At 45.1% G+C, this 15,181-nt stretch overlaps 1 protein-coding gene across 2 annotated transcripts in view; it reads left to right on the plus strand.

Annotated features, from left to right (window-relative positions):
* Window positions 1-15,181, plus strand: part of asah1b (N-acylsphingosine amidohydrolase (acid ceramidase) 1b) — a 45,114-nt gene that overhangs the window by 17,832 nt on the left and 12,101 nt on the right. Inside the window, exon 1 of one of the 2 annotated variants that reach the window (XM_054743806.2) lies at window positions 5,731-5,897. The exons of the other annotated variant lie outside the window; for it this stretch is intronic. Coding sequence (XP_054599781.1) covers window positions 5,851-5,897 — 47 coding nt within the window. The 5' untranslated portion in view covers window positions 5,731-5,850. Of the gene's footprint in view, window positions 1-5,730; window positions 5,898-15,181 lie in introns of those variants that run through there. 2 annotated transcript variants of the gene reach the window in all.

The following is a 15,181-nucleotide window of genomic DNA, read 5'->3' on the forward strand; positions in this document are numbered from 1 at the left end:
AAAAGGTTGAGAAACCATGGACTAGACCAAACCGGGTCTGCAGCGGGGCTGCGGCACCGACATCGCGCACGGGCCCAGTCCCCTCTAACTCTGTGCCTGTAACCGAGCGCAGATTCTCCCAGCAAACCCCAGTCTGGCGAGGTCTTCGAGCCGATTGGCCGTGGCGCGGTGCCAGTTCACTCTCAAGAGCCGGCCAAGTTCCCTAGGCAGGGCGCAGAGTAATCCATGTGACATCTTGGAACCACCGGGTCAGAAGCTGTGCCGAATCGGACCAGCCGCTTCTTCAGGGATCCAGTCCGACATCTCACGCGCCGGCTACCTCTCTTTCCCCGTCTTCTCCGATGCTTCCTTCTCGAGCTGGGGCGGACAGAGGGCTGACACATCACGGCTTGGGGGGAGAGAGCACACGGGCAGTCCAACCAGCAGCGCCATTCATGAGGTTCCCAGCTTGCGCAACCCGCTACATCAACGGGAGGACGAAGCCTCAGCAGCGCAGCTCGATCGTATGTCACCAGGGAATCCACACCATTCAAAAAAGTCATCAGAGACAACAAAAATGCATAAAATCCAATAAAACGCCAATAAAAGCCAGTAAAAAGCAAGGTACCACTGCATAAAGAGGACGAGCAGCTCGCAGCGTGCGCCCGCGTGAGCGCCATCTCACTCTCCTTTATTTCTTTCCTTTATTCTCATTTATTTCAATAAGACTTGTTTGGGGATATACTTATGCACTTGTGTTACCATGGTAACAGATAACACATTTAAAATTGAATACAAGATTCCTGAGACCAAGCTGGTCGATTTGATGTGTCATATGTGTGGGTGCTTGATCCTGCTTGGACAGAAAATGGTTGAACATTCTCAACCAATCAGAGAGCAGCACTGTTTTCCCGCCTTTTCCCCTGGCTGTTGGAGGCCTGCAGCTGTACTCCTGTTAATGAGAGAAGCCTTTAAATCTGTCCTTCAGAAGTGAAATTGGACCTGTCAAACTTCTCATCACCATTCGAAAAGTACTGCATCGATTAGAAAAATTCAAATCGCGTGAGCGGCAGAAGGCTTTGATGGTCATCTGTATGTATTTTTATTTGCCTACCATGAATTGTCTAGAAGCTATGATGAGAAACTTTTAGCTGTCTGAAGCCGATCAGAGGAGAAAATCTCTGTTCCTTTAACATGGGTTTCAATGAGGGAAAATCTGGGTCTCTCCTCTTTCGGAGGCTTGTAGCAAAAGAACGGTAACACAGATAAAATGAAACCCATTCTGAAAAGCTGACAAAAATTCCTACTTTTTGAGTTATAATTTGTTTTGGTAGTCCAAACGGCCTGGGGGTAGTAAAGAGTTGTTCACAGATGATGTGAAGTTCAAAAGTTAGAGTGCGGCATTTTCTGTTTAGAGTGGTGGGAAACTTTTTTTTTATTTGAATTTTCTCAAACAAATGAACTGTACGACCACAGTGTTTGGAGTACAGTCATGAATTATAGCTCAAAACGAAGGTATATTTGTTAGCTGTAAGCCAGTGTGTGTCTCATTTCAATCGGACCTACGGTTCTCTCGGGACAACGCCAGAAATTGAGCAAGGGAGGGTCACTGCTCCTATCTTTCCCCATTACAACTTTTGTGGATTTTTCTGAAAATTTCAAGTCGTACCTCAACTTCTACCTGCGATTTTAGAAAAAACGTAAAATATATCAAAAAGCCTCTTTAATATGTTAAACAGGAAAGTCTTGTGAGTTTGTTAAACTTTGAATGAAGTAAAGGAACCCAACAGAGTTTTAGGTCAAAAAAGTGATAGGAATTTGCTAAAAATTGACCAATCCCATTCATGTCAATGGGAAATATTTAGCAGAAAAAGCTTAATAACTCAAAAATTTTTCAAGATATCAATGCCAAAAGTAATGGCCGGAAAGAGCTTAACAAGCTGAACGTTTTGATAAAATTTATAAAATTGTTGAAATAGTTATAAATTTGAAGGAGTTGAAAAAGTTCAAAAAGTGTACGGAAGTAGAATAATAATAAGAAGAACTGCATTCAAACAATAAACAAAAAGACATGGATGGTTTGGGTAGTATTTCTAATAAATTGCATCTCTAGATCAGTGGCTCGCAAAGTTGGGGTTGAGACCAGCAGATATGATATTCAGAAATCAAGTTCAGTTTAAAATGTTGTTGTTATAATACCGTATTTCTGTCATAATTGTGATTAATTAATTGTTAATTAACCCTCAGGCTTCACTTTAATTTTCATACCAAAGAGTCACTAGAGGATAAAAACATCCTCTTGTAAAAGTGGCTATAAAAATGTTCCTCCTTGAACCGTCACCTTATTGTGGTGGAGGAGTTTGAGTGCTCTAATGATCCTAGGAGCTATGTTTTCTGGGGCACTTTGTGCCCCTGGTAGGGTCTCCCATGACAAATTGGTCTTAGGTGAAGGGTGAGACAAAGAACGGTTCAGAGGATCTTTCATGGATTTAAAATCAAAGAGTCGGAGTACCCGGCCCGGAAGGTTACCGGGGTCCCACCCTGGAGCCAGGCCTGGGGTTGGGGCCCGTGAGCGAGCGCCTGGTGGCCGGGCTTTTGCCCATGGGGCCCGGCCGGGCCCAGCCCGAACCGGATACATGGGCTCATCCAACTGTGGACCCACCACCCGCAGGAGGAACATGAAGGGTCCGGTGCAGTGTGGATTGGGTGGCAGACCGAGGCGGGTGCCTTGGCGGTCCGATCCCCGGACAAGGAAACTGGTTTTTGGGACATGGAACATCACCTCGCTGGCGGGGAAGGAGCAGGAGCTTGTGGCAGAGGTTGAGCTGTATCGGCTAGATATAGTCGGACTCACCTCGACACATAGCATTGGCTCTGGAACCCAAGTCCTCGAGAGGGGTTGGATACTCTCCTTTGCTGGAGTTGCTCCGGGTGAGAGGCGGAGGGCTGGGGTTGACTTTTTGTTAGCCCCAAGACACTCTGCCTGTGTGTTGGTGTTTACCCGGGGGACGAGAGGGTAGCTTCCCTGCGCCTTCGGGTTGGGGAACGGGTCCTTACTGTCGTTTGTGCTTATGGGCCAAATATCAGTTCAGAGTACCGACCCTTTTTGGAGTCCCCGGGATGAGTGCTAGATAGTGCTCCATCAGGGGACTCCATTGTCCTGCTGGGGGACTTCAATGCTCATGTGGGCAATGACAGCATGACCTGGAGGGGTGTGATTGGGAGGAACGGCCTGCCTGATCTTAACTCGAGTGGTGTTTTGTTATTGGACTTCTGTGCAAGCCGCAGTTTGGCCATAATGAACACCATGTTTGAACATAAGGATGCCCATCGGTACACTTGGTACCAGGGCATCCTTGGTTGCAGGTCGATGATAGACTTTGTAGTCGTATCATCTGACCTGCGGCTGTATGTTTTGGACACCCGAGTGAAGAGAGGAGCGGAGCTGTCAACTGATCACCACCTGGTGGTGAGTTGGATCAGATGGCAGGGGGAGATGCCGCGTAGACCTGGCAGACCCAAACGCATTTGAGGGTCTGCTGGGAATGCCTGGCAGAAGAACCTGTTTTCAACTCCCACCTCTGGCAGAGCTTTGACCGCGTCCCGAGACCAGTGGGGGACATTGACTCCGAATGGGCCTTGTTCCACTCTGCAATTGTTAAGGCGGCTGTTGCTAGCTGTGGTCACAAGGTGGCCGGTGCCAGTCGTGGTGACAACCCCCGTACCCGCTGGTGGACACCAGAGGTTCGGGGAACCGTAAGGCTGAAGAAGGAGGCCTACAGTGCGTGGCTGGTCAGTGGGTCTCCGGAGGCAGCAGACAGGTACCGGATAGCCAAGCGGGGTGCAGCAGTGGCAGTTGCCGAGGCAAAATCTCGGGCGTGGGAGGAGTTTGGTGAGGCCATGGAGAAACACTATCGATCGGCACCAAAGAGGTTCTGGCAAACTGTCTGGCGCCTCAGGAGAGGAAGGCAGCAACTCGCACACACTGTTTACAGTGGGGATGGGGAGCTGCTGACGTCAACTGGGGCTATAGTCGGACATTGGAAGGAATACTTTAGCTCCTCAATCCCACCTACGCACATTCCAAGAAGGAACCAGAGTCGGGAGACCTGGGGATGGACTGTCCAATCTCGGGGGCAGAAGTTCCTGAGGTAGTCAAACAACTAAACAGTGGCGGAGCCCCGGGGGCGGATGAGATTCATCCTGGGTATCTCAAGGCTATGGATGTTGTAGGTAGGGCTGGGACGACGCGTCGACGTAATCGATTACGTCGACACGTAAAAACCGTTGACGCAAATAATTTGCGTCAATGCGTCATCACGTTCAAAAACAAACATTGCAGCAGCAAGTAGTAGCAACATGAGTGGGGCAGTCGACTTAAATCACTCAACCCGAACTCGCAGTTCAAAAGTATGGGACTATTTTAACAGAAAAGGAAGCGTTTCAATCGTTTGCCGGCTGTGTAAAGTGGGAATGGCCTATCATAAAAGCACGACGGCTATGCACCAGCACCTCAAACGAAGGCATCCAGGAGCAGCTTCTGCAAACAAAAAAACACCGTAAGTTTGCAACTTTTTTTTTTTACTAACGCTGTTTTATAAATCCAAACACCCCCACGTAGCCATGCACTAAAGGTTGGTTTATGCTTGATGCGTCTGCGAGGTCCGCGCAGCGAAATGGTGTCATTTTAACAACCACGCCCCTCCACCGCGCCTCAGCACGGCCCAAAATTTACGCAACGCGCACCTAGGAAAATTTCTAACCACGCCGACGGTCGGACTTGGGAAAAAATGGCGGACCGGCAAGAACTAGTATGGCAGAGGTTCGTAAATACAGACATTTGTATGATTCAGCTCTCAGAGATCACCGTGATCAACATGTTGTTAATAATTCTTGGACAGAAATAGCTCGCACTGTCGGAAAAGACGAGGACGCTGTTAAAAAATGCTGGAAAGCCATGTTGTAAACAGTAATTTCTACTTCTACTATGGCGTAGTGTTGGATGCATGCTGTAGAGCTCCATGCTGCCCCGTTCAGTTTGGGAGAATATTGGCTCACCACAGAGACAAGACGCACGAACCATAAACGCTGCCAGTTGTGAAGCGTGTTCCATCTGCGAGCCGCATCACCAAGCGGAAAGTGAATGTGTCAAGCATAAACCAAGCTTAACACACACACAAGCAGACCCACTCGCACACAAAGATAAACACTCAACCCCTGGAACTCACTAACCCTCATTTAAGCTGCTTAGTAGTAACATATAGCAGCAGCTGTTATCTGTTTTGTTGGTTTTTATTTGTGGCTCATGATGGCCAAATGAATCGGAATGCTCACGTTCTGATTATGAGAATCGGCGAGAGCTGAAAATGTGGGAGAGCGCTAATTGGCCGCAATAAAATTGTTAACAATGTACCACCTGCTAAATGTAGCCGTCGTGGACATTATTACAATATTGTTGAAGTGCTTTCAAAAGCGAAATGACAACGGACTCTTGATTGTCAAGTTTAATGCCTCATCCTGTTTGAATGTTATTTTTCATACATCATGCTCCTCCAGCTTGTTGATCTTATAGATCTAAGTTGCACCATCTAATGACTACAAAAATGTGCAGCATTTTGTGTTAACCTCTTTTTTTTAACAAATCTTATAGATTAAATATTTTGAGAAAACACTGAAATACAGATCTTCAAATTACTATTTTGATAATATGCTTTCTACATAAATATTTCTGTAATTATTTTAATTTATTTGTGTGTTGTCCGTGTGATTTATGTTTTCAGGAACAAACAGAAAAGTCTGGAGGACTACTGTCAGAAAAGAACACCCTGCACCCCCCAGGAGGTGGCTGTACTTACTGAGAGCGTCCTGTCTATGATTCTGAAAGACATGAGGGCACTTGCTGACCACTTTTCAACCAGGTTACACTCTGCCTTCTAGGCGACATTTTACAAGCATGATGGAGAGAAAGTATCAAACTTCAGTTGAGAAACTAAGGAACGAACTAAAAAAAGCCTCATCCAAAATCTCCTTTACCACTGATGCTTGGACAAGTCTAGTCACAGAGTCCTACTTAGGAGTAACTTGTCATTTCATTAATGACAATTGGGATCTTCTCTCCTTCAATTTAACGAGCACTCCCAGTTGAAGAGCGCCACACTGCAGAAAACCTTGCCTCCTGGGTGGAGAAGGTGGCAGAAAAATTCCACATTTCCTTGCATAATTTCCTTGCCATTGTGCATGATAATGCAAGTAACATGGTTGCAGCTCTCCACATCGTGGAAGAGAAGTTTGGAGTGGTATCCTATCGGTGTGCTGGGCATACATTGCAACTGGTTGTAAACCATGCACTGAAAGACCTCAAGATTAATAAGGCACTATCAGCTGCACGGGGCCTCGTAAAGCACATCAGGAAAAGTGAGCCAGCTAACATCAAGCTTAAGGAGAAGCAAAAACAGATGGGTACAGCTGAGCATAAACTAATCCAGGATGTAGCTGTCAGGTGGAACATACTACATGATTGAACGTCTGTTGGAACAGAGATGGCCAGTAGTTGCGACGCTTTCAGATCCAGAAGTCACACAGCGTGGGAAACAGTACGTGGATCTGAAAAATGATCAGTGGATTCTTCTGGGTGATTTGAAGGAGGTGCTCAAGCCTTATGAGCAAGCCACTAATGTTCTTAGTGGACAATCTTATGTCACAGCCTCTGTTCTCCCCCCACTGCTGAAGGGTCTTCTGAAATCCACTCAAAACAAATCCTTTGATTCTGCTGCAGTGAACATTTTCCAGAACAGTGCAGAAGAGGAAATCATGTCAAGGTGGCAGCCAGAGGTATCTGCATTTCAAGAAGATGGGAAAAATGTGTCACTCATTGCTGCTGCCCTCGATCCACGTTTTCGTAAACTGAAATTCCTTTCTCCAGAGGATGCTCTGAAACTGCAAGTGAGTACAGAAGGATGCACTTGACCTCAAAAGGGAGCAGAGATCACAGGTTCAGCAGGCAACTGTGGGGCAGGAAGCCTCAGCAAGTCCCCCAACAACGAAGAGGTCTGTGTTGTACACTTTGTTGGGTACAGATTCTGAGGAGGAAGATTGTAATGAAAACATTGACCAGGGTGGGGACGGAGAAAATGAGACAGTGAGGAAAGAAGTACTGTTGTACTTTGGGGAAGCACCTATTCCAAGGGATAATGACCCCCTTACATGGTGGAAGAATAATGCAACAAGATTCCCCACACTGGCTACTTTAGCCAAATCATATCTGGCTGTACCTGCCACATCAACACCCTCTGAAAGGCTTTTTTCTGTTGCTGGAAACATCGTCACCAAAAAAAGGACAAGCCTGACTGCTGAGCATGTAGGCATGCTAACATTCCTTCACACCAATGCATAACTGCTTCATGTGATGAATATGATCGGACGGACGGACGGACGGACGGACGGACGGACGGACGGACGGACGGACGGACGGACGCACGCACGCACGCACGCACGCACGCACGCACGCACGCACGCACGCACACAGAGAGAGAGAGAGAGAGAGAGAGAGAGAGAGAGAGAGAGAGAGAGAGAGAGAGAGAGAGAGAGAGAGAGAGAGAGAGAGAGAGAGAGAGAGAGAGAGAGAGAGAGAGAGAGAGAGAGAGAGAGAGAGAGAGAGAGAGAGAGAGAGAGAGAGAGAGAGAGAGAGAGAGAGAGAGAGAGAGAGAGATTTTTTAAAGAGCACTTTTTTGCAGAGAGCAAAGTGAATTTCTTTTTTGTTCAAAGACACCATTGCTGCTGTTTATATTTTAATTATTTTTTGTTGTTTTGCACAACATTTAATTTCTTGTTAAATGCTACTTCTAAAATAAGATTGTACTACTACTTTATTTTGGATTTTTTAAATTAAAACAACAATGCATAACTACTTCATGTGATGAACAAAAGAAAAGGCAAAATTGATTTTATTTTGAAAACAAACAACACTTTTTTGCAGAAAGCAAAGTGAATGTTAGATTTTGTTTGTTAAAAGACGCCATTGCTGCTATTTATATATATTATTTGTTATAAATTTTCCTTGATTTATATGAATAGTTTGCACAACATTTAATTTTGTTAAATGTTATCTCTAACATAAGATTGTACTACTATTACTAGCCTGGCAAGCCAGACTAAATGAATGTATTATTTAGTCTGGCCACGCTCCATTGACGGCTCTCGGTTGTGGGGCGGGTTCTACCGTTGTCTTTCAAATGATCTCCGCATTCCACTGGACAATGAATGTGACATCCTCTTGTTTCACTCTGTTGCATCATCCCACCCACCAGGCACATAGAGTGCCCTGATTGGCCCACAAAGCGGATAACGCTCTGTGATTTGTTCACTAAGCAGATAGAGCACTATGATTGGCCCACCATTATGGACCAATCACAGCTCTTTATGTGTTTGAAACCCCTCTAGAGAGCTGTGATTGGCTAGCCAGAGTCCTGGTAGGAGCTGCTGAGGTTCCAATGGAGCATGCCTAGACCATTCTTTGCAAAGCAAGAATTTGGTCTAGTTCACTAGGCTATACTATTACAACTTCATTTTTGAATTTTTTTAAATTAAAATGTGTTCAAATGAAGACATTTGCATTTATTTCATTGAGATACATAAATTAGTAATAATCAAACTGCTATAAAAGTCAAATAATTGGGAAATAATCAATAATTTAATCTAATCAAAATCTAATCAAATTAACAAATTAATCGTTAGATTAATTGATGCATCGAAAAAATAATCGCTAGATTAATCGATTACAAAAATAATCGTTTTGCCCAGCCCTAGTTGTAGGGCTGTCGTGGTTGTCACGTCTCTGCAACATTGCGTGGTCATCGGTGGCAGTTCCTGTGGAGTGGCAGACCAGGGTGGTGGTCCCCATCTTTAAGAAGGGTGACCTGAGGGTGTGTTCCAACTATAGGGGGATCACACTCCTCAGCCTCCCTGGATAGGTGTACTCCAAGGTACTGGAGAGGAGGGTTCGATCGATAGTTGAATCTCAGATTGAGGAGGAGCAATGTGGTTTTCGTCCTGGCCGTGGAACTGTGGACCAGCTCTATACCCTTGTAAGGGTGATGGAGGGGGCATGAGAGTTTTCCCAACCAATCCACATGTGTTTTGTGGATTTGGAGAAGGCTTATGACCGTGTCCCCAGGGGCACCCTGTGGGAGACGCTCCAGGAGTATGGGGTGGGTGGGTGGCTTTCTGTTAAGGGCCATTCAGTCCCTTTACCAGAGGAGCGTGAGTTTGGTCCGCATAGCCGGTAGTAAGTCGGACCTGCTCCCGGTGAGGGTTGGACTCCGCCAGGGCTGCACTTGGTCACCGGTTCTGTTCATTACCTTTATGGACAGAATTTCTAGGCGCAGTCGTGGTGTGGAGTGTGTCGAGTTTGGTGGCAGGAGAATCTCATCTCTGTTTTTTTGCGGATGATGTGGTCCTCCTAGCTTCATCCAGCTCTTATCTTCAGCTCTTGCTGGGTAGGTTCGCGGCCAAGTGTGAAGCGGCTGGGATGAGGATCAGCACCTCCAAATCTGAGACAATGGTTCTCGACCGGAAAAGGGTGGCTTGCCAACTCCGGGTCGGGAGAGAGGTCCTACCATAAGTGGAGGGGTTTAAGTATCTCGGGGTCTTGTTCACGAGTGAGGGTAGGAGGGATCGGGAGATCGACAGGCGGATTGGTTCAGCGTCTGCAGTGATGCGGACGCTGAGCCGATCTGTCATGGTGAAGAGGGAGCTGAGCCAGAAAGCCAGGCTCTCGATTTACCGGTCGATCTACGTCCCAATCCTCACCTATGGTCATGAGCTTTGGGTAATGACCGAAAGAACGAGATCGCGGATACAAGCAGCCGAAATGAGTTTCCTCCGTAGGGTGGCCGGGCTCAGCCTTAGAGATAGGGTGAGGAGCTCGGACATTCGGGAGGGACTCGGAGTAGAACCGCTGCTCCTCCAGATCGAGAGGAGTCAGTTGAGGTGGTTTGGGCATCTGGTCAGGATGCCTCCTGGATGCCTCCCTGGGGAGGTGTTTCGGGCATGTCCTGCCGGCACGAGGCCCCCGGGTTGACGCAGGACACGTTGGAGAGGTTACATCTCCAATCTGGTCCGGGAACGCCTTGGGGTCCTGCCGGAGGAGCTGGTGGAGGTGGCCGGGGAGAGGATGGTCTGGAGCTCCCTAGTTGGGATGCTGTCCCCGTGACCCGGGCTCGGATCAGCAGAGGAAAACGACGATGACGGCTATAAAAAAATGCATACATTAAATTTTTTTTGTTGCTTTTTTGCATAGATTTTTAACCCTTGAAATGCCAGTTTGAATACTCAAAGTGATTGATGTAATTTATTAAATAAACACTAAAACTGAGTTTTTTTCTAAAAAAGACATTTTTTTGCCTGGGGTGTGTAGTACAAATCAGTCTTAATTGTTATGAAATATCTAAAATTTAGAATTTTTTGCATTTATAGTTTTTACATAGCAACAGATTTAAAATTGACTATACACTCAAGCCATTTGAGGACAAAAACGTTCACTTTTAAAACCGCTTTAAAAATGGCCCAAATGATAGAGCTGAGGAAAATAATCAAATAATCGATGCATCGGGATGCGGACATAAACGATTCTGCATCGTAGAAGAGTACGCCATAATCGATTATGGTGGAATGTAGTTTTGTTTTTTTAAGCGCACCATCCAAATCTGTCAGAGTGAGCGTCCTCCACATTTACCTCCGCCTTAATGTGGTACTGCAGGGCTGAGCGCTAGAGTTGTCACCCGAGACCAAACCGGAACCGAATCAGCCCGACCGGTTCTGTTGGATTTGGGCCGTGAATTATGTTAATTGAGCGGGTTGTCGTGCGGCGCGCTCCGCTCGCTCGATCAGCGACCGAGAGAGAGAGGGAGAGAGAGAGAGACTGTCTGCTCACACAAGAGAGACGATCAGAGGACGCTCCTCCAAACCGATGCTCCAAACACGCGTTATTTTCATAATTTCATTATTATTTCTCCTGGAAGTGCTCTGTCAGACTGCTTGTTGTAATGTAGGGAGATCCGGTCGTGGGGAGGGGGCGGGGTCAGTGACGGCGGCTGCAGCTTGATCGTCTGTCTCTTTTATTTAGGGACACGGAGAAGTTAAAATGAGAGAGAGATAGAAGATAGAAGTTCTGTTCCACTTTATTCTTTTGTTTCATGAAGATAAACTGATGTTAAATTCAGCTTAAAGAGAAGCTGGGAGGAAGCTTTGGTTCATTTGAAGTTACAGGAGGTCTTGTCTCCTGCTGCTCCTCCAGAGACAGCATGGACATGAGGGTCACATGGTGAGGGTCACACAGGACAGGTTAGTGGAAAGGTTTGTAGTTAGCTGGTTAGTGAAGGAGATCCATCAGCTGGGTAATTTAATCCTAATCCAGCCCACAGCCTTCTGCTGGTGTTATTATCAGCAAGAAAAAAACACACATCTTAAATATTATTGGAAGTGTAGAATTTGTTTTATGTTTTATTGTTTTCTGCACCAAACAGAACTTGATTCATTCTCCAACATTTCAGAAACGAACCACTGGGTTCAAATGAAATAACAAACTAAGTCAAACATTTCATTTGGTGTTATTTCTGACACCCTTCAACTGTGGCATAAATATTTGACTCTAAAGCTGCTCAGAGACATTAAACACTCATATATGAACACATTATGGATTTTATTATTACATTATGTGTCCTGTAGGTTTTCAGTACTTTTTTAGATTTTGTGAGTTTTTGCAAAGCGTGTTTTTCTCAGCCTGAGGCGTGGTGTTGAACGAGGAAACAGATTGTTTTACTTTGTTAAATCTTCTTAAATGTTTAAAATGTTTTGTCCTAACCTGTTGTGAATGGAGAGCTTTTGAGGGATGGCAGGTTGTGTCAATTACGTTTTAGATAAAAAAATAAAAAGTTATTATCTGACATCTTCTATTTATCGATGAAAACAAATCAATATGAAATAATCGTGATGCATCGGGATATCGAATCGAATTGAATCGTTGACCCAATAATCGTAATCGAATCGAATCGGGAGACAAGTGAAGATTCACACCTCCACCAAATGAATATTTTTTTCTGCTTTTTGGGTCTAAATCTTGTGATCAACTTCAGTTCTGATTAAAAAAAACTCAAATATTGAATATTTTTCTAAATTTTAACCCTTTATATGCCAGTTTAATAGTGTGATGTGCATTTTTTCATGAAAAAGGCAGACAAAAGAGGAGATATTTTACATAAAACATATTTTGAGTGACTGAAATAATTTTTTTCAATCAGCCATGGATATGTGAAGAGTCTGGCAAAATATCACAATATTTGCTTTTTTTTAGTTTTTGTGTAGCAGCACATTTAAAATTTACCACCCTCTTGTGCCTGTTATGGACAAAAACAACCCATTGACTTCAGTGCAAACCGCAGTTTTTGATCCTGTATTATCTGCATCAAATAATCATGCTTTTTGTGATGTTATGGTTTCATTTTGGACAAAAGTAGTCCAATTTATGATTTTTACTGTTCACCACCAAATTCAGTCATTTCTCCATATGTTGCCCAGGCGAGAAAGTTTACACATTTCTTTAGATCTTCTGCTGTTTTTATTGTACTCAGAAGCTCAGCATGTAAACAAAACACAGTTTCACTCTCACATGTAACATCAAAGGATAGAAAACAATAAACAATATATTTATGCACCTGGCTGGAGCCCAGGTACATTCACACTCTTTGTAGTGCAGTTTGTTTATGAAAGTGCAGAAGTGTGAATGCATGCATGCAGGGTCCGAAATTAAATTTTTTACTCACCGGCCAAGTTGGCTGGAAGATGATGAAAGTCTACCGGCCAAACATATTTTTTACCGGCCAAAATTCTAAATGATTTAGATCTACCTAAAGCATGTTATTCTATATTATGTTGATTCCAAACAGAGTGACAAAATCCATGCTTTCGTTCTTTTTTAAACACAGAAACAGTTTTGTTTACCTGTTTGTAGCTACGGTTTCGCCGACAGCTGCCGGCTTCTTCAGGCTGACGCTGATGGTGGCGCGTCACTTCCTTCTCCGTTTATCTGCGGGCAGCAGAGGACGTTGTCGCCCTCTACTGCCCGCTCTCCCCTCTCCGCGCCACCATCAGCGTCAGCCTGAAGAAGCCGGCAGCTGTCGGCGAAACCGTAGCTACAAACAGGTAAACAAAACTGTTTCTGTGTTTAAAAAAAGAACGAAAGCATGGATTTACAAAGACACAGCAAGAACACACCTAAGATGTTCAAAGAGTGACAAAATAATTAAAACATCAGTTAATAAGAAAAACAACTCTTTTGTCATTTTTACTATTTATTTATTTATTTTTAGAGATGTTTTTATGAACTCTTTCACTGAAATCTAGTCAGACTCCTTGTTTTCTCTGTCCATGAAGTCTGGCCTCCTGCTTCTGACACCGTCTTTGTGCCAAAGCATTACAGCCTCATTTGGGTCCTAGTCCTTGATCTCTGGAGAACACAGCTGCACCATGAAAATATCTGAAAGTGTGTCAGGGCTAGGGTTGTCACGGTAACCGGTGTAGCAGTAAACACCGGTAAAAAAGTTGACAATAATAATAATAACCGTCTTGTTTTTAAAAAAAACTATATTATCTCGGTGGATTACCATGGCTGCGGTGTAGGCGCGGTGACCCTTACCAGCCACCGTATCATCTGCTGAAGTTGTCGGTGGCACATGCGCACTTTGTTGTTTACGACTCTTGGGACCACATAGGTCAATGCGTGTTTGCGAACTATGGACCTCGTACATCACCGCATGCTCCATGAACTGAACTGTATGGCCGGCGGTGAGATGCCCTTTTATCCCTCACGGATGCCCCTGTCCCTTATCCCCATGGACTGTGGACTGATGATCCTTGCCCCTTTTGTCCCCTCATGGAGTCAACCGCCCGCCGGCCTCCCTCCTTCCACACTACTACCTCTCGCATGGACGACGACATCGTTGCGTACCACCTGCGTGGGTGGCTCCTCATTATGCGCGTGGGGACTATCCAGTTTCCTATCCTCTTTTGTTTTTGTGCCTGACCAGGGTCCAAGACAAAGACCAAAGACAAAGACCAAAGGCTTCCAAGGAGACCAACCTTCCTAAGGGACAAACCCATCTGTGCTTCCGACAATCAAGTCGACCGACAACCAAGTCGACCAACGTTCATGAGGGAAGAACCCATCTGTGCTTCCGACGATCGAGCTCTGGCGCGATCCCCGAAACCAAAAGGGGGAATGTTGAGGGTGTACCCTCATGAGGAAATTGCTACGCAGCAGTTTTCTCCAAAAGACTGCCAAATTGCTCTGACAAGCATATTTAAGCATCAGCGCCAAGAGAGACTTCATTTCCCATGGGTCTTTGCGCCCGGAAGCAGTGTGATGACCTCTGAACTCCCAGGGTCCCGCCCCGCATGGATGAGCTTAAGAGTTGAAGCGCAGAGAAAAACTGCCTCTTTTGTTCCAGCTTCAGCTGGGGGTGAAGGGACGCTTGTTCTGCTAACGTTTCGGACACGACAAGAGGCCGAGCCGCAGAGAAGTATCGGAAAACTGTCAGATCAACGGAGAACGCCGACCGGTGTCGCGAGCGTGTCCTATTTGTCGGTTCCTTTAAAACCTGGTTCCGTTAGAACCTAAGACTGCGCTGTTTTCTCAGGGTTAGTGGGGCATCGGTGAGTTTTATTGTATTAGACCCTGGTTTGGACCCCCTAATTAGAATCAGTTTCCTATTTTAAGTTGAGAATGATATGCCGTACTTTTTCTTTTGTGATGGCATACTTTCTTTTTAGTTTCTCCCGTTCTTTAGTGGTTCTAAATACTAGGGCAAAGTTCAGAAGCAGGCCATTCTTCTGACGATTCTTTGGGTCATATTAGGATTAATTTGCGCCTCTGTCAGCTTTTGTGGGTGGTGGTAACTAGAAAATGATTCTTGTTAGTTGATCAGACTAACTTAGATTTATCAATTAATCTAATTAATCCAACCTTCCCACGCTGGCAAAGACTTTTTCACACTTGCAAACAGAGCCTATTTTAACCTACTAATGTTTTGGCTTATCAATCCTTAGGATATCTCGTTACTCACGGGAGAGGAGAAGACTAGCTTCTTCACCTAAGGTTTCTTTTCTTAATCTGTCACAAACTGTTAAGCAAGTCCTGAAAATTCAGGAA

The sequence above is a fragment of the Nothobranchius furzeri genome, chromosome 4 (assembly GCF_043380555.1).
Source record: "Nothobranchius furzeri strain GRZ-AD chromosome 4, NfurGRZ-RIMD1, whole genome shotgun sequence".
Classification (NCBI taxonomy): Eukaryota; Metazoa; Chordata; class Actinopteri; order Cyprinodontiformes; family Nothobranchiidae; genus Nothobranchius; species Nothobranchius furzeri.